Source organism: Thamnophis elegans, chromosome 3 (assembly GCF_009769535.1).
Source record: "Thamnophis elegans isolate rThaEle1 chromosome 3, rThaEle1.pri, whole genome shotgun sequence".
In the NCBI taxonomy this organism is placed as follows: Eukaryota; Metazoa; Chordata; class Lepidosauria; order Squamata; family Colubridae; genus Thamnophis; species Thamnophis elegans.
In genome coordinates this window covers 50,079,503-50,101,704 of record NC_045543.1, presented here as the reverse complement: position 1 = coordinate 50,101,704, position 22,202 = coordinate 50,079,503, and the positions used below count along the sequence as shown (strand labels likewise).

The 22,202-nt window shown below is 36.8% G+C and overlaps 1 protein-coding gene across 1 annotated transcript in view; it reads right to left on the bottom strand.

The window, feature by feature from the left end:
* The window catches only part of TRABD2A (TraB domain containing 2A), a 79,690-nt gene that overhangs the window by 1,180 nt on the left and 56,308 nt on the right, over nt 1-22,202 (bottom strand). The window contains exons 5-7 of the mRNA XM_032213807.1: nt 21,013-21,187; nt 6,709-6,796; nt 3,401-3,652 (exon numbers count right to left, since the gene is read on the bottom strand). Coding sequence (XP_032069698.1) covers nt 3,401-3,652; nt 6,709-6,796; nt 21,013-21,187 — 515 coding nt within the window. The remainder of the gene's footprint in view (nt 1-3,400; nt 3,653-6,708; nt 6,797-21,012; nt 21,188-22,202) is intronic.

Here is a 22,202-nt window from a genome sequence, read left to right as displayed (position 1 = left end):
TAACAGGAGCTCACTCTGTTCCATGACGCTAGGGATTCAAACCGCCAAACTGCTGACCTTCTGATTGACAAGCTCACTGTCTTAGCCACTGAGCCATGTGTCCCCTTATTCCTTGTATAACACATAGTAAAAGTGATCCAGTTTCCTAACATTAGTTACATTATAGCTCCCAGTGAGGTCAAATAGGGTTATCTATACCTTATTCGCAGACATTTTTGCTTCTTTGGATGTTTACTCCTTGCAAATTCCTATGCTTATTACCAACGTTTGCACATCTTAAAATCACTCTATCTACTTTCCTATCCTCGGTAAACATTAATAGCTATTCTGCTGAAGTATGCAAATCCATTGGCTTGTTTTATTTTTCTCCATAATATCATTTCCCCCCCAAAGCAATTCAAATTGTAATCTTTTGAGATTTTGTTCAATCTTCCTAAGGTGAATAATAGTCAGATATTTCCCATATCATTGTACTGATTTAAATTAACTTTCAGGATCAGAAACATAAACAGTATTAAAGCTTCTGACTTTTCCCATGGAACCATTAAACCTTGGGCTATTCTGTAATTGATCCACTATTCTGACCTCTCTGGCTTGAGGGTAGATATTTTCTTGGGCAGAATTATATTAACCTTGGCTATAAGCACAATTATTAACTTGAAACCATTCCATCCCTTTCTTCTCACTTTCCTTTAACCATTTAATACGCCAAATATGGGGAGAAGACAACCTTTAGAAAAGGCCTGGAACTAAATTTCCAAAAGATGAACCATGTAAAAGATGCAAGAAATGAGCCAATGATATTCGACATGCGAGTGAGAAATGAAAATCTGACATCATTTTGCATCCCTGTCCAACCACATGGTTTATTAGTGCTCTGTTAAGCATAAAGTAAATTAAAATTCCAGGCAAAAATGGAAAGTATATTGATCAATTAAATAAAAACATATTAATTTCAAATTAGACCAGTCAGTCTATACCAGCTGCAATATTTTACTCTACACTCTGTGTGGCAAAGTGCATTAAACCAGTGGTCATCAACTTTTGTGGCTTCACCCAGCTGGGGAAAGAGGAGAGCTGGGCCGCACAAAGGTGGGCCTGTACACACATATACAGCTCAACTTGCGCGTAACAGCAGGCCAAGTGCGTAGCTGCACAAGTGTCTACTGGCCCGCCACTCACACAAGTTGAGCTGCGTACATGCTCCAGCCAATCACTCACATGGCCCAATTCCAAATAGGTCACGGCCCAGTAGTGGGCCACAGCCCCAAGGTTGGGGACCCCTGCATTAAACAAAAAGAAACTTGGGAAATTTGAAGGTAATTAATGTACCTTTTAAGCCCATACGTCCCTGAAGTTTTAAAAAAAAATGTTCACAGACAAATAGAAAATAGCCAGTTGACAGTTATGCAAAGAACAAGTAGCTTTAGTAGTGAGATGGGCAGCATATAAAATTCATAAACAAACAACACTGATGGCAGATCTCTCCAAAGAGGAACCAAGACTGAACTCCTGCTTAACTTCCAGAAATCAACAGAAAAGGCTCTTTTTTTCCCAGTGCTCAGTACTATAAAAGGTCCCACTCCAAACCAAATAATGTGGAATGATTATATGCTGTCACAGTTCTCTACCTATACTTTCAGATTATATAGCTGTATTCATCCATCCTTTAGTTGTGTTATTAACAATAAAACAAGAAAATGCCAAAATGTAATGGCAACAGCAATTATAATTATTATTATTTTTAACTTTGGTTAATGTTAAATTTATTACAGTAAATGACAATTGGAACCTCTAAAAATGTTTCCACTTTTGAAATGATGAAGTTTTCTTGATTCTTTTTTATTTGTAGCAAGGCCTGTTCTTTGTAACCATAACTTTGATATTTTCTCCCTTAAGGTTGAGAACTTGAAACAGAACTATTTTGGTTTTTAGACAAGATGCTTCCCAAACTTGGATAAATTACACAAATAGGATAAAAGTGTTTTTTCTTTGGCTAGTGACACGTAAACTTGTTGCCCAAACACAACAGGGGTATTTGAATAAGAACTTTCTGACAGGCGTATTTGAGTAATGAAGGAACAAATTTGGGAGCACCAAGTTAAAATATGACCAGGTTATGGATGATGTGGAAAATATGAACAAAGCCTTTTCCCCCTCCTTCTCTTGAAATGTTAAGAGTTCAGCCTCTGATGCTGAACCCAAAAAACTAAAAGAATCACATCTACCCTATTATTTCTTTGCAATGCTTAATGAAATGATAGAATTTATTGCATTAATTATAGTGAAACTAATTTAGATGGTTTTAAAAAGGCCTAAAGAAATTCACTGATACGATTATGAGTGGCTCTTGATTTTTGTGGCTATTTATTATGTAAATATCCCCTTGAATCAAAGGGAGTGCTTCTTAAATATGATTTGTTGGACAGGAACAGCTCTCTTGGTTGTGAACTTCCCAGATATACATAATGAACTAATTCATGATATAGAGCGCTGGCACCTTTTGCCTATGCTTACAAGTTTCTTGTGTTACTCTTTTTTGTATATTACTGTCTTTCCTGAATTTCAATACTATCTCCCAGAGGGATAAAACTACCTTTAAGAATGCAAATCCTCCTAGATTCATAGCTATTGCTGGATGGACAGCTGGCACATCAATAGCAGCCCTACCTGAAGTGAGACAACTTTGGAACAATGAGTCATGGCCTCAATATGGCTTGTCTGGACTGCTGCAATATGTTCTACCTTAGGCTGCTATTGAATACCAATAAGAAGCTAGAATTGTCCAGAAGACAGCAGCTGTATTGGCTGATACATGCCATGAAAAAGAATATGACATTAGTGCCCTAGATCTTCACTAGCTTCCAGTAGGCTTCCAAATGCAATTTCAGAAACTGGTTTTAATCTGTAAATCTATATAGCTTGGCACTGAGAGATACATGTAGGATCATCTTCTGCAACCAGTTTTGAACTATCCAACATGCACGTCCAAGAGGAACCACTGGTGATCTCCCCCACTGCAAGGTATGTAGGTTGGAATTTTGAAGGTGCCGAGCCTGCATTAAGAAACAGCGTTAAGGAACTGCCACATTGCCTGGCTTTCTGTGAATTACCAAAAACTGAACTGAACTATTTCAGAGAGCCTTAAGAGTTTGAATTGATTAAACTGCTTTATTGGCTATTATGTAGATTTGGAGTTCATCTGCTTTTATTTTTAGCTGCTTTAATTATACTATAGATATTTTATCTGTTGTTTTTTATGTTTGTACTGCAAACTACAGAGAATCAATCTTTTGCGGTAGGCAGAAAAGCCAATAAACAAACAAATTATGTTCTTCTTAAGGAGCTCCCCTTTTGGTATTTCTTGGAAATGTACCACCTGCTTCTACTCACTCATTACCTTTCCTCGATGCGTACCCAAAGGTCATTGAACTGACGTAAACGCTGTTTCTTCTGCTGTTTCTTCTTCTTCTTGTATTTCCTCTCTGCTTTCTCCAGCAGGTCCATGCTTTCGGGCAATAATGTGCGGGGCAACAGGTCATCCTCCTCTTCTTCCTCCTGTTGTTGTTGGATCTCTTGGGAGATAATGTAAGAGGCATATTCTGGGGACATTGAGGAGAGGGCAGACAAGAACTTCTGTTGATTTTTCCCACTACAGAAAGCAAAATAAAATAAGGTTGGGAATAGGGGTTGATCGTCTTCCAAGTTAAGGTACAGAACAAGTAAATTGCTAGGAACATTTCAAGTCTGAATGCTTCAAACATCTCAGCCCCTTGAAAGTGCCAAAAATGTTCAAAAGTGCCCATTTACCTTCTTTTTAAAGCAGGATATAATAAGATACTAAAAAGCCTGTGTCCCATTGGGTTATTATTTCAGAGATGTTTCCTTATCTAAACAGAAAACAAAATGGGTGTGGGCTGGCAAAAATTTAGAGGGAGCAGCAGCAATTTTTGACTTCCTGTTGGCTTCCCCATTGAATGTCATTATGGGAAGCTGTCAGTGAGCATAGAAATCTTCCTTCCTTCCTTCCTCCCTCCCTCCTTCCTTCCCTCCCCTTCCCAAAGGGAAGGTACATGATGGCTGCTGCTGGATAGGGGAGGGAACAAGGGTATGTGCAAATGGGCAGGAAGCTGTCAGGCAGCATTGAAAATGAGGATGACATGACTGCTGCAATGAGAAGTTGACAGCTTGACGACACTGAAGCAGCCACACCTCCCCAAATCACATTACCTCAGTAGTAACCATCCTGGCATTCTGTAAGTTACCCCATTTGAGGTAACTTGGTTGAAAATGTTTTGTCATATGATGCATCATTTCACCCAGTTAAAGTTTACAGAATAAGAGTTCTAGTAGTACAGGTAGTTAACCATTATTATGGTCACAAGTTGTAATAAAATGAGATGGGTGCATGACTGACATGATTTTACATTTCTTGCAGCAGTCATTAAGCAAACACAGAGGGGTTGTAAGTGCAAATGTGGTTGTTAAGCAAACTGGTTTATTTGTTATGGTATGGTTTTGCTGAAAACTAGAAGTATGTACCAATTTTTGGCAAAGCCGTCGTAACCCATGGTCATGTGACCACAGCACATTGCAATTTGCTGCAAAGGTAACAAATGCAATAGCACTCCAACACAAAGCCACTTTTGATACTGTATTGCTCACAGAATGTATTAAAAGGTTGAGTAAAGGAAAATCTCCTCTTAAAGACAATTGAAAGGATAATAATCTGTATCATGTGGCTGGAGAGATTATCTTCAGTCTCTCCAAATGCACAAAATACCATACTGTATGCACATACTATCCAGTGCATGCTAAAGGCAACATGTAGAAAAATGTAGCATTTGCAAAGCAGTGGATATTATGCGACTCCGTTTTTCTTTCTCTAGTGAGCTGAATTCACAAGAAAGACAGAAACTAAAACAAACATCCTTCATGCCTTTAATGCTCAATGAAATGCACTCAGTGAACCTTAACTCAGGAATGGGAATATAAAATAAACTTCAGATAAACTGTTTAAAGGCAGGCAAATAGAAGATGAAATGCAAGTTTCTCAGGAGAGCCCAAATGAGAACAGGATGAGTCTGAATGTTGCTTTTCCCAAAAGCAACTAGAGAGAGAAAGCAGCATTTAGAATTCAGGAAGGGTTTGTACAGAGATACTTCCCATTCTCTCTGATGAGTCAACATTCAATGACTCATCCATAAAGAATGTTTAAGCAAAAGGGTAAACACCACTTCCATATGATTAAATACTGAAGGGAAAGGCAGTCAAAGAAAATGAAATATTTCCTTCCATTCTGGCGAAACATGGGTAAATACTTAACTATCTTCCTTATATGCTGATCATAACACACTTTTACTTGGTAGTTCTTTATTATAACCTAGCAGAGCCTTCCTCCTGCTTCTTGCCTCCATCCTTCCATGTATATGGAATAAAATTCCCACTGGTGTGGGAGAGAAAAGGTCATATTCAGTCTAACGTTTCTTGAACTCATCACATTTAGGAGAGTTTAGGAAATCCCCAGCACACTGAGTGTCTTATAATCAGTAAAACAAAAATGAAAATTTAAACCAACATGAAATGATTCTTGTGTTTATTTTAAACTATTATTGTCATGGCCAGGGCTGTCAAAACCCGTGGCCCGCAGCCCAGTTTAACGAAGGGGAAAGTCATGATACTTCATGTGTCAATGCTGTGACGACATGAGTTTGACACCCCTGTAATAGGGAATGGCATAGTTCTAGTCTTCTGCTGTTGCAATTAGAATGATCTGTGTCCATTGAAATTATTTGTATTTCTTCTAAACCTCCCCCCCCCAAAGCCGTTTTGATAATTACTTGTGAAACAAATGTCTATTTATTGAGGCATATTTTAATTGTATTAAAACAAGATAAAAAATAATAATTAAGCTTTCACTTTGCATTGTGACAGAATTGAATGGATTTTCATCTCTGCTATTTCAGAGTTCCTGTTTCTTTTAAAGAACTACTGAAATGACTGGCATTCTACATTGGAGGAATTGTTCTGGAATGTGTAAGTCAGCTTTAATCTTCTGAAAAGATCGTATTTCGGTTGATATAAACTTTCTGGTGTTGCTGTCTGCCTGAATGCCAAAAGATGTATAGGACCTGACAAGTCTGCTATATTTGCGCAAATTTATTCACATATGGAAGTCATAACTTGGCACTTCATTCATCAAGCGAGGAAGTGAAGTTTAGAGAGGAATATACGTTACTGGAGCAGAGAACAACTCACAAAAGTGACATCCAGTACCATTTACCATGGATAGATAGAAGATAAGATATCCCTTAGAGAAGAGTAATATTTGTGTCATCTGGAAGAAAATTATAACCTGCATCAGTTTTAGAGTAAATTGGAAACATTATTTCATGAAACTATAGTACAGTGCATGATGGCTATTGAGGCATGATTATATTTTTGTTCATCTTACAAATATTAAGCTTCTACGTGGTAAAACTATTGACACAATGGTCATCCTGTGTTTTTTCCATCAGAGAACTTGAGGTATGAGTGAGGAGCAGAGGAGAGTGTGGGAAACTGGAAGGCTTTTCATTCTGCAAGTTGTCCAGATTCACACCTTTTTACCTTGAATAAAATGGCAGCAGTTTCAACTCCAAATACATTTTCTATTATGTTTTATTTCCTGAAGATGCTTAATATCATTATTGTTAAAGCATTTGTTACCTGATTGCTTGCCCAGCAGATGTATGGTCTACTTCATATCCTTCTCTCCTCAAAACATCTATGACTGTATTGTTGCCCATGAAATGGCCTTTAGGTAATAAAAGAGAAAAACACCAAGTAACATTAATCAAAACACATAAACAACATTTAAAAAATGTTAGACAACAATGCAAATTTACTATCAACACCTGCTTTACTTGATCCTAGGAAGCTTTTATTATAAACCATCCCTTAGCTGGGGATTGAGGTTGAGAAAAGTTGCTGTAGTTGTGATGGCAAACATATGGCATATGTGCCAGAAGTAGCACGCATAGCCCTCTCTGTGGGCACACATGTCATTGCTCTAGTTCAGCTCCACTGCGCATGCACGCGTGCCTCCCACTGGTCAGCTGATCTTTCGCTCTCTGCTGTGCATGCGCAGGGTAGGTTCCTACCGGTTTGGGGAAACCGGTAGTGGTTTGGCGGCCTGGGTCGCTGGAATCGGCAGTGGCCCAGGCCTGCCAGTCTCCCAAACTGGTTCTCTGAGCGGCGGCGCAATCTTGTTTTTTGGTTCTGCACATTCACAGAAGAATTTTAATTGTACTGTGCATCTGCGCGCTCACGAGCAAACTGGCATTAGTGCCTGCCAGAACCCACCCCTGGTGTGCAGGGGATCGCATGCACATGTGCAGAGTGCGCACGTGGGTGCATTCTGGGGGTGCATGTGCATGCATAGGGGACAGGGTGCATGCGCGGGGGCTGCACGCACATTGCATTTTTGGGATTCAGGTGCATGCATATTTGCACACATGCACTTTGAGCACTTGGCCTGAAAAAGGTTAGCCATCACTCTGCTATAGCTATAGGAATTGATCTAATCATGCTGGATTTAAGTTTAGTTATAATGAAACATAGGGACATAGAAAACGGACAGCAGAAAAAGACCTACTGTCTATTGAGTCTGCATTTTGAGTTTTTGATGTTTTGTTTTCCTACTGTTTTTTAATTATTTTTATTTTTAAATTTTTTATCAGATGATAGACATATGTTTATCCCAAGCATATTTAAGCTCAGGTACTGAGGACTGGTTCCCTACCTCCACTGGAAGTTGGTTCCAGGCTTCTACCACCGTTTCTGTGTGAAGTAATACTTTCTAACATTACTTTTGAATTTACTTCCTGTCAGTTTGAATTTATGCTCAGATGCTCTTGATTTTTGCTTCATATTTAAATATTACCTTATTCAAACCCTTAATATATTTAAAGGTTTCAATCATGTCTTCCCTTTCCCTTCTGTCCTCCAGGCTATACATATTTAGTTCCTCTAATCTCCCCTACTGTGTGTTGGCTGTCTGTCTCTGGTCTTGCTCAATTTTATCAGTATCCTTAGAAAGTGAACCTTAAAAGTAAGATACTTATAAACCACAAATATAAAAAACTTCTCTTAAAAACATAATAAAAATAATTTTAAATACAATGTTATTAAAGCATTAATTCAGAATTGAAGATTTTCAAGCTCCCGAGAACCCCCATGCCTATCTGCATCAATAAGCAAGCAATCCAATAGAGCCAATGTACTAATTCAAGAAGCAGAAGCATCTCCCATGCAGGGCCTTATCCTGCATGATGGGGTAATTTGAGGAGGCCCATACTAGACTGTTCCAATATGTTTCTATGAGGAGTCATTAAAAATATTAATTAAGAAAGTAAAAAGAAACGGTAGATACAGAGAAATCAGGATTTTAGCAAAAGCAATAGCACTTCGACATATATCACCCCACAGTGCTTTGTAGCACTCTCTGAGCTGTTTACAGAGTCAGCATATTGCTCCCAACAAGCTAGGTCCTCATTTTACCGACCTCATGGAAGGTTGAATCAACCTTGAGCTCCATCAGGATCAAATTCCAGGCTGTGGCAGAGTTAGCCTGCAATACTGCGCTTTAACCACTGTGTCACTAGGGCTCCTATGGTTAATGAAGCTCATATCTAGATTCATCACTAACTATTATTTGTTACAAATCTCCTCATATAAGAAATAACCTAAGAAGAACTAAACAGTGTATCGGTCTCCCAAGAGATTAATCTGAAGAAGCATGGACTGATAGTTTTAACTAAGATATTTATATCAATTTTCCTTCACCCCATCCCAGAATTCAAAAGACACATAAAGAGAAAAAAATGTAAACATGCAAACATGTTATATAATTAATTGTAATTAATTGTATGATGGGGTTTCAAGAATGCTATACTTCTGACTTCCTGGGGGCGTGGCCTGTTGCCGAGGAGGGCTCCACCGAGCTCCTCAGAGATTTGGTCTGTATATCTAAATAAGATCATAGATAGCACCCCTTTTTGGCTAAGAAAGGGGCAGGGAGGATAGTTCCGTAGACTAGGGTCTATTCGTAAGCCACAGCCTTTTTCTTTTTTTTGGCTGTGGAAAGAGATTAGATCCAGCCGGAGCGGAGCTTTTATCTCCAGCCAGTTCTTCTCAGCTGCCTTTTTTTTTTTTGGCAGCCCCAGACAGGCTAGCCCCCCCCAGGACAAAACAAAGTTTTTTCAAGCTAGAATTGATACGGGCGGGTCCCACCCCTGTGAGATTTATGCTTTTATTACTATCTTAAATACCAGCACCATTTGTCTTAGAGACTTCTTTGTCTAAATAGACCTCAAGATGGCGATTTCTCTCCGTGGATGATTGATACTGGATGTACTTAGCCGGTTTTATCTTCCTGCAGACAGCTCCTTAACAAAATAAACTCTTCTTCTTTGGAAATAGAGGGGAGCGAAGCGCTGCTTACTTGTTTATTTATTATGGCACCCAGGTCAAAGAAGCGTCTTGCTACAAATGTGTCTAAAGAATTTAAAGAATTTTTACTGGAAACACAGCCTTTGTCTCCTATGCCCTCTACTGGAGAATTTTTAACACAGGAATATCTCTTTAAAATGTTTAATGCCTTTAAACAAGAAATTAAGGAATTTGTATTGGAACTATATGATGATTTAAAGTCTAAAGTTAATCAGATGAAGGCGAATACGTTTGCAGCCGTGTCTGCCCTGTCAGATTATTCTGCTGAAATAGAGAACAAATTGGAAAGTCTGGAGAAGGCTAATTTTAATTTGACTACCAATATTCAAATTTTACAACAAAAAATTAGGGACAACGAAGAACAGCTTATGATGATAAATTTTAATAGGAAGGCATTTGCAATAAGAGTCAGAGGATTCTGTGAAAAGGAGCAAGAGAATTTGAAACAGACCTTTGCTGAAGCCTTCAGCCATGCGCTGGGAAGCCCGGGACTTAACTTTGATTGGCAGATTCGGAAAATCTATCGCCAGAACTCATTGATAGTGGAACAGCGACAGCTCCCGAGGGACATAATTATACATTTCTCTACAAAAGAATCTAGAAATGCGATTGTGCAAAAGTTTCATAATAACAGTCTCCGAGTTGACGGCCAGGACCTGATTGTTTTCAAAGATATTCCTTTTCAGATGCTGAAAGCAAGAAGGGACTACACCTTTTTAACTAAGGAGCTTAGGAGTCAACAGATTCGATACAGATGGGAGGCCCCTGCCGGTATCACGGTTACATTTGAGAATCAAAGATTTCGTCTTAACTCTGTTTCGGAGGCTCAAGATTTCTATTGTAGGACTCTGAAGGCGGGACTTCCTGATGCGCTTGGAAGAGAGGAGAGACAAGCGGAAGGAGAAGGCAAACGGCCGGCCATGTGGCTGCAAGATGGAGGGGGTAGCCCCTCCTCCCTCGGAGAAGCAGAAAAACAGAGATCGAGAATTTAGACATTTCAAAATGCTTGCTAAAGTTGAGGACTGAATGGGGGTTTGAGACCTCTCTCCGGTAGAAAAAGCGGACTAATTTTTATCAGAAGGGAAAGCTGGGTGAAACTACTTTGAGCTAGATTCTAAATCAACGTTAGCATAAATTTGATAGTGGTAAACATCAGACAAGCAAGGGATGAGGGTAAAATTTACGTTGTTTAAAGCTTATTAGAACAGAAAACCGGTTGGGATTATCCTAAGATAAGTGTAAAAAGAATGCGGAATGATTTATGTTGTCTAAACTTTGTTAGAAGGGACTACTTTAAAATAGAAGGTTAACTGACTCTTGCTGAAAGTATTATTTGAATATGTGGAATGATCCATGCTATTTAACTTTTATTTGAAGGGAAAGTTGGTTGAAATCGCTCTGAGTTACATTTTAAACAAATGCTAGTATAAATTTGATAGTGGTAAATATCAGACAAGTAAGGGATGAGGGTAAAATGCATGTGGAATGAACTACGTTATTTAAATCCTATTAGAAGAGGAAGTCGGTTGGAATTATCTTAAGATAGAAATTGATTCCTGTGTAAAGTAATATTTGATCTACGCTGCTTAATTTTACTAAGAAGGGGAAGCTTGGCTAGATTATTTTGAATTACTGTTTGAAAAGGGGGTTAAGAAAGATCATTTACGCTGTTTAAATTTTACTAGAAGGGAAAGTTTGATTACTTGTCTGTAAAGTTATATTTGAATATATGGCATGAACCACGTTGCTTAAATTTTATCGGAAGGGATCATGAGGTTTAGGAAGAGGAACGGGAGAATCTACAGAAGGTTGGGGTAAATAGCAAAGAAGTAAGAGACGAGAATAAAATATAGATAGAATGATTTATACTATTTAAGCATAGATAAAGATGGGGGGCTGAGATCAACACAAAGAGTGGTTTCTTTTTTTTTCTTTTTTTCTTTTCTCTTTTCTTTTCTCTTTTTTTTTTCTCTGTTTTTTTTTCTTTCGATATATTACTTTTATTTTTTAATCCATATGTATACAAGATAATTTAGACAGAAGGTAGTGCCAGGTGTGGGCCCTGGGAAGTCGGAGGATTAGGGATGGGGATTTGTGGGGGGTGGGGTGGGTGGGTGTTAACATAGTCTTAATAAGAACAAGAATGTATTTATATACGGTGGTTCTTTTTTTTTTTTCTTTTTTTTTATTTTCTTTTTTCCTTGGTTCATTTTACTTTTATCAGATCAAACAACACTCGAATAAAGGCATACACCAAGGAGGGAGGTAGAGGGAAAGAAGAGGGAGGAGTAAGGAAGGAGTAAGGGGAATGTAAGGAGGGTGTCCGGGGAGTAAGGGGAGAAGGAAGGTTTGAGGGGAAAGGGAAGTAGGAGGGGAGTGTTAGAGGGAGAAAGGAAAGTTGGAGGGGGTAGATGGGGTGTATGAAGGATGGAAGGGTTAGGTGGGGTTGTGAATGATGAGTTGTGTTTCCTTTTTATTTGTTCGTTTTATTCCCTTTTTCTTTTTTTTCTTTTCTTATAGTAAATACCCTGTATATAAGTGATTGCAAATGGAATGTGAAAAATGAATAAAATATATTTAAAAAAAAAAAAAAAGAATGCTATACTTCTAATCCTTTAACTATTATTAAAAGAGTATTTCACTCAACCGTATAATGAAACATGGACAAACCACCAATTTGGGAAGAAAGTTTCTTTGCTGCCTCAGAAATAGCATTCTAACTCTTTAAAAATATTAAACACCTGAATCTTTAAAAAATTCATTATTACTCAACATTGCACATTTTTATTGTAACAGTGTGAAAGGTGATACCTATTAGCTTCCTAAAATACTATTTGCCTAATTAATATTCAGGTGTTATTGTGCCGATGTGATTTTTAAAAAGAAGTCTAATTTTCCAAATAAGAAATGGGCAGCCGTGACCGTATTACCATTCATAAGAAAGAACAAAGATTTTTTGGGGGGAATAAAGGAGATGATACAACAGCAAGCAACAAAAAAAGTAACTCCGTGAGGAAGAAATGTAAACAAAGGAACAAGTAAAGCAGATAAGAATGACAACCAGAAGCAAGAGACACAGAAGATATTCTTCAATTCCAAAACAGCTTTAAAGCTCTTACAGAAGCAACTGGCTTTGAACCTTCAAAGGAAGAAAAAGATCTATTTACTGGTTCTCCGACCTACTCAAAAATTTTGCTACCGGTTCCCCAGAACTAGTCAGAACCTGCTGAATACCACCTCTGGTATGAAGGCCATTCCTCTTTACTGGTAATTCATATGCAGGGAGCAACTACAACCACATCATCATAGATTTGTAAGAATTTGAAATAAAACTAAAATTAATGGAAGATCAGGTGGGTACTCCTGTGGAAGAGGACTGGGAAAGTGAAAGAATACTACAGATGAATGTCTGGCTTTCAAAATATCAAGAGAATGTGGTTTTGAAGTGCCAGAATAAAAGAGATTGCACCATATAAGAATGAACAAAAACGTATTTGGCCAAAATGCGGAAAGCTTAAACATGAAAAGCATTGAAACAACACAAATCCACCTATTTCTGAAGAAATAAACGGTTTACTGAAGCAAAGGATCCTCTATTTCAATTTCAATTGCCTCTTGGATATTCCAGCATGTTAATCAGAGGCTTTGCTTAGTCTTTCTACAGATGTCTACCACAAGTTTCTCAAAAAGTGAGACTTTGTTTTATATCCATGCTAAGGTAATCTCATTCTACATTGCGAAGAGTGGGAAAACTTCTCTGCACTCACAGCAGTTAGTCAATTCCTATAGGTAGTCCACAACGTATGATCATAGTTGTTGAGTTTAAGAATATTTTATTTTCATTTCCATAACATATAATCACATGTATATTATTACATAGAGAATATCATGTTGTAAGAGAAAAGAATATACATGTGCAATCATACTACTTTGAAATCAAACCTGGAATAATTCCCCCACACCCTCCCCCCCGAGCCCCCACAACCTACCCCCCCCGACTTCCCAGAACCCGTACACGGTATGGGTATTTAACAACCACAGTCTAAGATATATTGATAAAAAAATAGAAGTAAGAAATTAATAACCTTTTTACATTGAACTTAGCTCCTCCTTGCTAAATTAACTTTAAACAGTTCAAATCATTCCTAGTCTTTTTTTTTTTAATAAGTGTTTTTTTAATTTTAATTTGAAACAGGTACAGCATCTTTCTTTACATCTGTAGAAAATGTGTCAATCAATTACAGATAAACTTTGGTACATCTCCTCCACAGTCAACCAACATAACTCATATTAACTCAAGCATTATTATATATCCATTTTCATTTGACTGTAATTATTATTTAAAGATATTAATAAAAGTAATAATCTTGAACAATACCTGCCCACACCGGTGGGAAAAGAAAAAATCAAAAAGAAAAGGCAAAAATAAAAAAATAAAAATAAAAATAATACAAAGAAAAAGACAAAAACGACAAAAGACAAGGCAGGAAAACAAAACAAAACACAGGTATCTATTATAAAAAAGAAGAAGTATATCAACTGGTTACAACATGCTTTGGTGCTTCTCTTCCATTAACTCATATTAATTCAAATATCTTAACTCAAATATTTACCATATCAACATCATTATACCTCCAGTTTTAATTACCTATAGTTATTTAAACATCCATCCTTAGCTATGCCAAAGAATTAATCCATAACACATGCTGACATTTCATTTACTTACTTGTAAAATCCTCTATTATCATCAAATCCTCATGTCCTATTTTAGCTGAACATCCATAATATATAATTATATCATATATCATAACATTTTCCCAGTATTGATTAACATTTGATTGTATGTATTTTATTTAATTTTTTAATAGTGATAATTATTGTAATTAATACTCTTTATGTATAATCCAAAAATGTTTTCTCGTATCCAATTGTTATTTATCATATCAACTCCACATTATATACATTACTATCAATATCAATTATTATTCAGCTATGTCTGTTACAAGAAAGAGCAATTAGTTTAGCTAGTTTTCAATTGTATTCTTCAATCTATCAGCCAATTCCAAAATATATACATTACTATCCATATCAGTCATTATTCAGCTATATCTATTACAAATTAAAGTAATCAGATTTAGCTAATTTTAAGTTACGTTCTTCCATCTGTCAGCCTGTGTCCCTCCAATAGCAAAATCTTCTCAAACCAATTGCCACGCGTTGGATAAATTTACCAAATATTTTTATAGGCAAGTCCAAACAAAGATATCTTCGCACTTTTTGGCTCTGAATGTCGGTGATGAAATAATAGTGTTGTCCCGGGCTTGTAAAACTTTTCAAATTGACTTTAATTCTCAGGGGTGGAGTTTCCATTTCTCCTACACTCTGTCTCTTTAAATGAATCTTCTTTATAGCTCCCCCCCTCCTTTCTTCCTCTGAGATAGACCAGACGCCATTTCTCACATTTTCTATTTGTATTTCAGGAACATTCAAACATTCAACAATCTCAGTTTTTCCTTCATATTTTAAAATCAGATGATCCAATTTTCTTTCCAATCTCTGATAAGAGTCAAAAAGCTCTTAGAAATCATTCCTAGTCTTAAGCATAGGCTATCTGGAATTTCTTAGTTGCATATTTATTTTGTATATAATCGATCCATTTTTTCCAGTCTCGTTTGTATCTCTCATTTGAATGGTCTTTAAGATATGCAGATATTTTCGCCATCTCAGCTAAATTTGTGACTTTCAGTGTCCATTCTTGGATTGTAGGCAAATCTTCCTTCTTCCAGTGTTGCGCCACCAACAGTCTTGCTGCCGTTATTAAATGCAAAATCAGATTAACCTCTACCACTGTACAATCAGTAATTATACCTAACAAAAATAACTGAGGAGTAAATTTTATCCTTTTTTAAAGAATATTTTGTATAATCCACCATATTTTTATCCAAAATGCCTTAACCTTTTGGCAAGTCCACCATATATGAAAATATGTAGCATCAAGAGAACCACATCTCCAACATCTGGGTTGTAAATTCGAATACATCGAGGCCAATTTTTTAGGATCTAAATGCCATCTATAGAACATCTTGTAGAAATTTTCTCTCAGGTTTTGGGCTTGTATAAATTTCACATTTCTTACCCAAATTCTTTCCCACGTATCCAACATTATTGGTTCTTCAATACTTTGAGGCCACTTTATCATGCAGTCTTTAACTAATTCTGTTTCCGAATCCATCTGTATTAATACATTATATATCCTCTTTATATGCATTAAGCTTTGGTCTCTTATTTGTTTAAATAGATTATCCTCAACTTGGATAAAACCAATTTTTTCATCTATTTTCCACCTGGCCTGTAATTGCCCATACTGGAACCTGATCATAGTTGTTAAGTAAGAAATTTGTTAAGTGAGTTTAGTCCCATTTTATTATTTTTCTTTCCATTTGTTAAGTGAATCACTGCTGTTATTGAATTAGTACCCTGGTTGTTAAGTGACTCTGGTTTCTCCATTGACTTTGCTTGTCAGATGGCCAGACAAGGAGATTACATGACCCTGGTACACTGGAGTAGTTATAAATGTGAGTCAGTTGTCAAGCATATGAAGGTGAATCACATGACCATGGGGATGCTGCAATGGTCATAAATGTTAAAAATGGTCATAAGCTACTTTTTTCACTGTCACTAAATGAACACCTGTAAGGCGACAACTACCTGTATTTGGCTTTGTATCATCCAACAAGATTTCAGTTCAAAGAAAGTAATTGGAAAGAGCATCTAAAAAGAGCATAACTGAAGCTTGAGATAGATTTTAAAAACGTACCCTCAGGGAACATCTTACTTTGAACCAATGTACACTTCCTGAGTAACTTGACTCATAACCTATGAAGCAACTTCATGACTGTCTAGCTGAACCTGATAAGTATTTCTTTTATAAATCCTAAAATCCTGCTTTCGAAAAAGAAGAAAAGGAGAATCCACAGATTTGGTTAATTTGATATTAATACTTGGAAAAATTATAGAGCAGATCACAAAGTAACTGATTTCTTGAGAAGCTGGAAAACAATGAGGTGATCACCACTAATCCGCATGGATTTACGAGGAACAAGTCGTATTAGACTAATCACTCATTTTTTTATTATTATTAGGTAGCTTCCGGTAGCATTTTATGAAGCTGCTATAGATATACATATGTTTTGTCATTTCAGCAACTCATGCTGAAATGTCAAACTAGTTTTCTATGGGCTGCATGGCATGGCAATTATGTGGATATATTGCTGGATTAAGGACTTTGTATCAAAAATTATTTCTCCTGAGGGAGATAGCAAGTGAAGTAGCACCATGCTTAGCCCTGGCCTAGGCTATGCTTTTTAACATTTTTATTAATTACTTGGATGACAAGTGGATGAAAGAATTTACAAATTTGCAGTGGACACAGGGGGAAAACTAATACTGTAAGTGACAAATACAACTCAAAATCATCTTTATCAGTTAAAAAAATTAATATGAAAAAGTTGTTGGAAGAATGACAATATAACATGCTGCAAAAGTAATTTTAATGTAATTTTAGGGTGCATAATTTATTGCACATCATTTAGTGTTAATTAGACCTTATTGTGAACATTGTGTTCAGTTCTGAGCACCACACTTTACTGCAGTGTTCCTTTAATATTGAAAATTATAATCAATATTCTTGATCATTCTTGATTTTTTTTTCTACCACTACTGAACAATTATTAACTGGAAATCAAGACTAAAGAGAAGAATTGTCAAAACATGTAGAATGGGAAATGAGCAGATTATACACACACACACACACACACACACACAGAAACAGACATACACAAACACTTATTATCTAAGGCATGTGTAGAATGAACCTTCCATTATTTCAACAACATACCAGTGTTCAGCGCATTGCACTCACCTATGATAATCTGTCACTTCCCTGTCCTGAAAGCTACCTGCACAATTGAATTGGCAACAAGGATCTTATCTTTGCATTGCAAGTTGCTTGCTTTCTACTAGAAATCCATGGCAGAAATGTACTTGGATGCTGTTGTCCAAACACAGGGACATCCTAGACTTTCCGGCAATTAAGAGAAGTGCTTTAATTTAAGAGATTCGCCTACCACTTTCAACATTTCTTTTAAAGCAGCTATGAATGAACACGGTCATCCGAGAAGCTTAAGATCAAGCAGTCTCACTCCTGCAGGAGGCTGTCCACAGAAGCATGATAGGGCACAGAAACCCTTTTCATCTGTTTCCTCTTTTGGCCTGACACACTTGAGTGACTCCAAAGAGAAAGGCCCCCAGACCCTTGTGCCAGCAGAAGCCCCTTCTTCTCTTTTTTGCACTCAGCTCTCCATTATCCCTATCCTACTACATGAACACAGGCGTTTGGGAGGTCAATTTACTTTGGCAGTCATTGTTTTGTGTTCAAACTCAAGAACGGGAGAAACTGAGATCTCCTTGTAAGTAACAATTCTAGCCAAGTGGATAAATAAGCTATAGTCTTTTCATCTAGTCTTAAATAAAGAGAGGTACCCACTGTTCTAATGAAGGCTTCTTCTTTTTGTCCTCTTTCCCCAACGCCCCCCCAAAGGTGGATTTATTCTTTCAAGCCTGACAATAGAGCCAGATTTATATTCTTTTAAATGTTTTGCATCCTGCTAAAAAGGACAGAACTTTACATCTCAGAGTGCTTTCCCCTATAGCACAGATTGCTGTTTAGTAGTGGATCCTTTCTCTGATGTTTACTTTATGTTTCTAGGTTTAAATAAGAAGCAGTCTTATTCAGTCCTGAACAAGCCAGATCCCACAATATGGATAAGCTTCAGTTGGGAAGGTGTCACCATGTGACCCATTTTCACAGTGCTTAGCCAACAAAGGTGGCAACCTAAGATGAAGGTGTTAGACCAACGTTGTGGCTCCCTAAAAAAAAGCAAATTAATTGGAGTCTGTTCAATCAGGGCTCCAACCTGGGAATGGGATAAAGGTAACATTGATTGCTTTCTTAGATGGCCTGTTTGGAACTTAGATGAAGATAGTGTGGCCCTCCTTATGCCTTTTGACCTTTTTGTGACTTTTGGTATCATCACCTATGGTATCTTACTGGACCATTGTACCCCAACTCTATGGGGATTGCAGACCAAGGATACTATTTTGCAGTGGTTCCTCTTCTTCCTCACTGGCTATTTTCATTCAGTCGAGGAACGGGTGAGAAATCAGCCCACTGGCCTCAGATATATGGCGTGCCATAGATATATGCGGTCTCACTTCCTTGTACTTTAATATCCAAGTTAAGCCACTTTACATCACCAGCCTGGGTTGTAGGAGAGATGCTTCCAATGTCCTAATGTAGTGCATGAAGATCTTAAGGGTTTTGATGGGCCAAAACAGACTGAAGTTGAACCCAGGAGTTAGCATTGTTGATCAGATTGTTCTATTAATATCAGTTTTATCTCTGGGCAAGTATTATTCCAGAAATAGCAGATTTGAGATTTGGGTACCCTTCTGAACGTACAGCTCCTGCTTGAACAGCAAATGGAAGTCAGAATGCCTTTGCCAATTGTGACCTTATCTGGTGCAGAGAAATCAGCTAAAGCAACTAAGACAGGAATATAGTCCTACATTGTGGGTGGTGTATGTGTATCTATATATCTATTTCTATATATCTCTTATCTCTATAACTATCTTTACAGAGGACTGTCTTTTCTTCAAGAGCTGTGTACTGTAATCCATTACAGGTAGATTTTGACTTACCGCCACAATAGAGTCCAAAATTTCTGTTGCTAAATGAGACAGTGGTCAAGTGAATTGTGACCCATTTTACCACCTTACTTGCTACAGTTAAGTGCATCACTGCAGTTGTTACATTAGTAATATGGTTGTTAAGAGAATTTGCCTTCCCCATTGATTTTGCTTATCATAAGGTTGCAACGTGGTCGCTGCAACAATCATAAATATGAACTAGTTGTCCAGCATTCAAAATTTGATCACATGACCATAGGAATGCTGCAATGGCTATAAGTGTGAAAAACTTACAAAAAGTTTACATGTCACTTTTTTATTGAAGTTACAACTTTGAACACTCCCTAAATGTTGTAAATCAAGGACTACCTGTATTTTAACCTAGATCTATTTATTAAATATATTTATTAAATTTCTATGCTGCACATTTCATTGATACAATAACTCTGGGTGGCTATCCCATCACTGCTCTAGAAGCCAAAGGCAGCTTTAAGACACATTCTATTTAAATTGTCTGCAAAGATTTATAAAACTTTTCACATTTCATTAAACTACTGCATATTTGTACTATCTTCACCATAGTTGAAAAAAACAAACAACCCCTTGTTGCATTATATCTTAAGGAAAGTAAGTTCACTTTTTTAGCTATGGCCACAACATGGTGAGAAAATATATTAATAAATATACCATTTAGTAAACAAATGATACTAAATAATAAATAAAGATATTAAAATATATCACAGTTAACAAATAACAAAACTGAGTAAATGACATGTTTTTATGATTCCTAATGAAGTGCTGTCATTTAAAAAGTTATATGTGCTACTTTTCAAGAGGTACTACCTCTTGCAAATCTCTTTGGAATCCCTGCAATCACGGTAACACAGAAATTTCTGTGGGAGGGGAGATGAAGTCTGCCTCAAGCATGAATATTTGAAAAACATTCTAAGGCCTAATAAGAATACCTTTATTGGAAAAGTATTGCCATTCATCTACAACACCTGCCCACTGAAATCAGTACATAACTTCAAATATATATTTAAACAAATTTTTAATTATAGGTTTGCTGCCAGGAGTGCTCCATTTAAAAATGGCTGACGTTTAGAATTCTTTCACTTACACCAATGATCGAAAGGATTAGCCAACATTAACACTCCATACTACATACCAACAAAAATTCAGGGAGAAGTGACAGATGTTAATTTACACAATGCCAACACCCAGGAGTATACAAAGCCTGACTGGATAATGTGCGCCTGATCAGGTTTTCCTTGAGGGAAAAGGACATTATGCAGATGATTGAGTACATACTATCTTTCTGCCAGTGGAATATTTATGCATGCCAAAACAGATAATATCTGAGATCATTTGAGATTTGATTATCTCACAAAATAAGCACTGAAATACAATATTTCTCTCTCTCTCTCTCTCTCTCTGTTTATGTATTTATTGGATTGATATGGCTACCCATCTCATAAAGCAACTCTTTAAACAATAAAAACATGAAAAATAAATATTAAAAAACAATAAAATCACATAAAAAAGAAAAAAGAAAAGAAAAATCCATTGATAGCGGATTTTATAATGAGATACTGAAGACATTTAATGAGACTACAATGCATCTTTTAATGGCTATGAAGAATTGCCATTTTGGGCATTGAAGGTGCAATGATTCAGTGTGTTCTCTTGTGAATTGGATGTTTCCACATTACTAACATCAAGAATCAATTTATCTATGTTACCTTTTAAAAAACTTCTAAAATGTATACTTACCAGCTCCAAATGCAAAGAAGAAGCTTTTATCTGGATACTCTTCCAGTAAACCTTTCACTCGTTTGCCCATCCTCTCATTCCGCTTGTAGATAAGCTCGTGGCGGAAGTAGTTGTCAATCTCCTGAGCCATGATGCGCTCATGAGGTTGCAGTGATGCATTGATGAAATTTGGCACCTATGGGAAAGAAAGATGATTATACAACATAAGCGATCAAATCTCCGTCCGTTCCCAGCATGTCCCAGCATGTCCCACAGATTTGTTCCAGAGAGTTGGGAAACTTAAGGTTTTATGCACAGGAAATGCAAAGAAGAGTTGAAAAATGGAAATCTATTTATATAGCACCAGAGTTAGCTCATTCTTGATATTTCTACCAGTCTTGTAATAGGCAGAAAAATATTGACTGTACTTAGCTCCTCTCGCGCCTCTCTTTTACTCATTAGAACTACTGCATTTCTCCAGGATTGGGCTTTCTCTTTTGATGTCCAATTTTGCTTTTTGTAAATAAAAGAAAATACAGCAAAGCCATATGCTTAATACGACATTGGTGCTATTTCATGGATGGGTCTATTTTATAATCTGTATTCTAATCCTTTTGTCATTAGAAATACAATAGAAGCACAAAGTACCATTTTTCTAAATGTCTTGAGTATGGGGAAAGACAGACAGGAAAAACAGATATTAGATTCATCTGGTAAAGGCCTTGAACTTTAAAAGTAAATACATTCATAAGGGCGGTATATAAATGTAATAAATCAATTAAATCAATCATGTGACAATGGGGATGTTGCAGCAGTCATGAGTGTAAAAAATGGTCAATTTTCTCAGTGCTGTTGTAACTTTGAACTGTCACTAAATGAGCTGTTGTAAAGTGAGGACTACCTGTATAATATTTCCAACAGATTTTGGAATATGAATTATATATGTTGACAATCTGCACTAGAGTAATATACTATAATAATAAAATATCTTATATCTGTTTTCTCCAAATGTAATATTAGCAAAAATGTAATACTTATCTTTCACTAATAGCCCCATTGTTGAATATTAATTGTACTGCTTAAATTATGCTCGACTCCATATTTGGGCATACCAGGGGTTGTGACTTTAAATATATACCTTTCACCCTGGCCTCGCTGATAAGGAGTCGAGCTCTGTAGCTCAGTGGTTAACACATCTGCCTAAGAGGCAA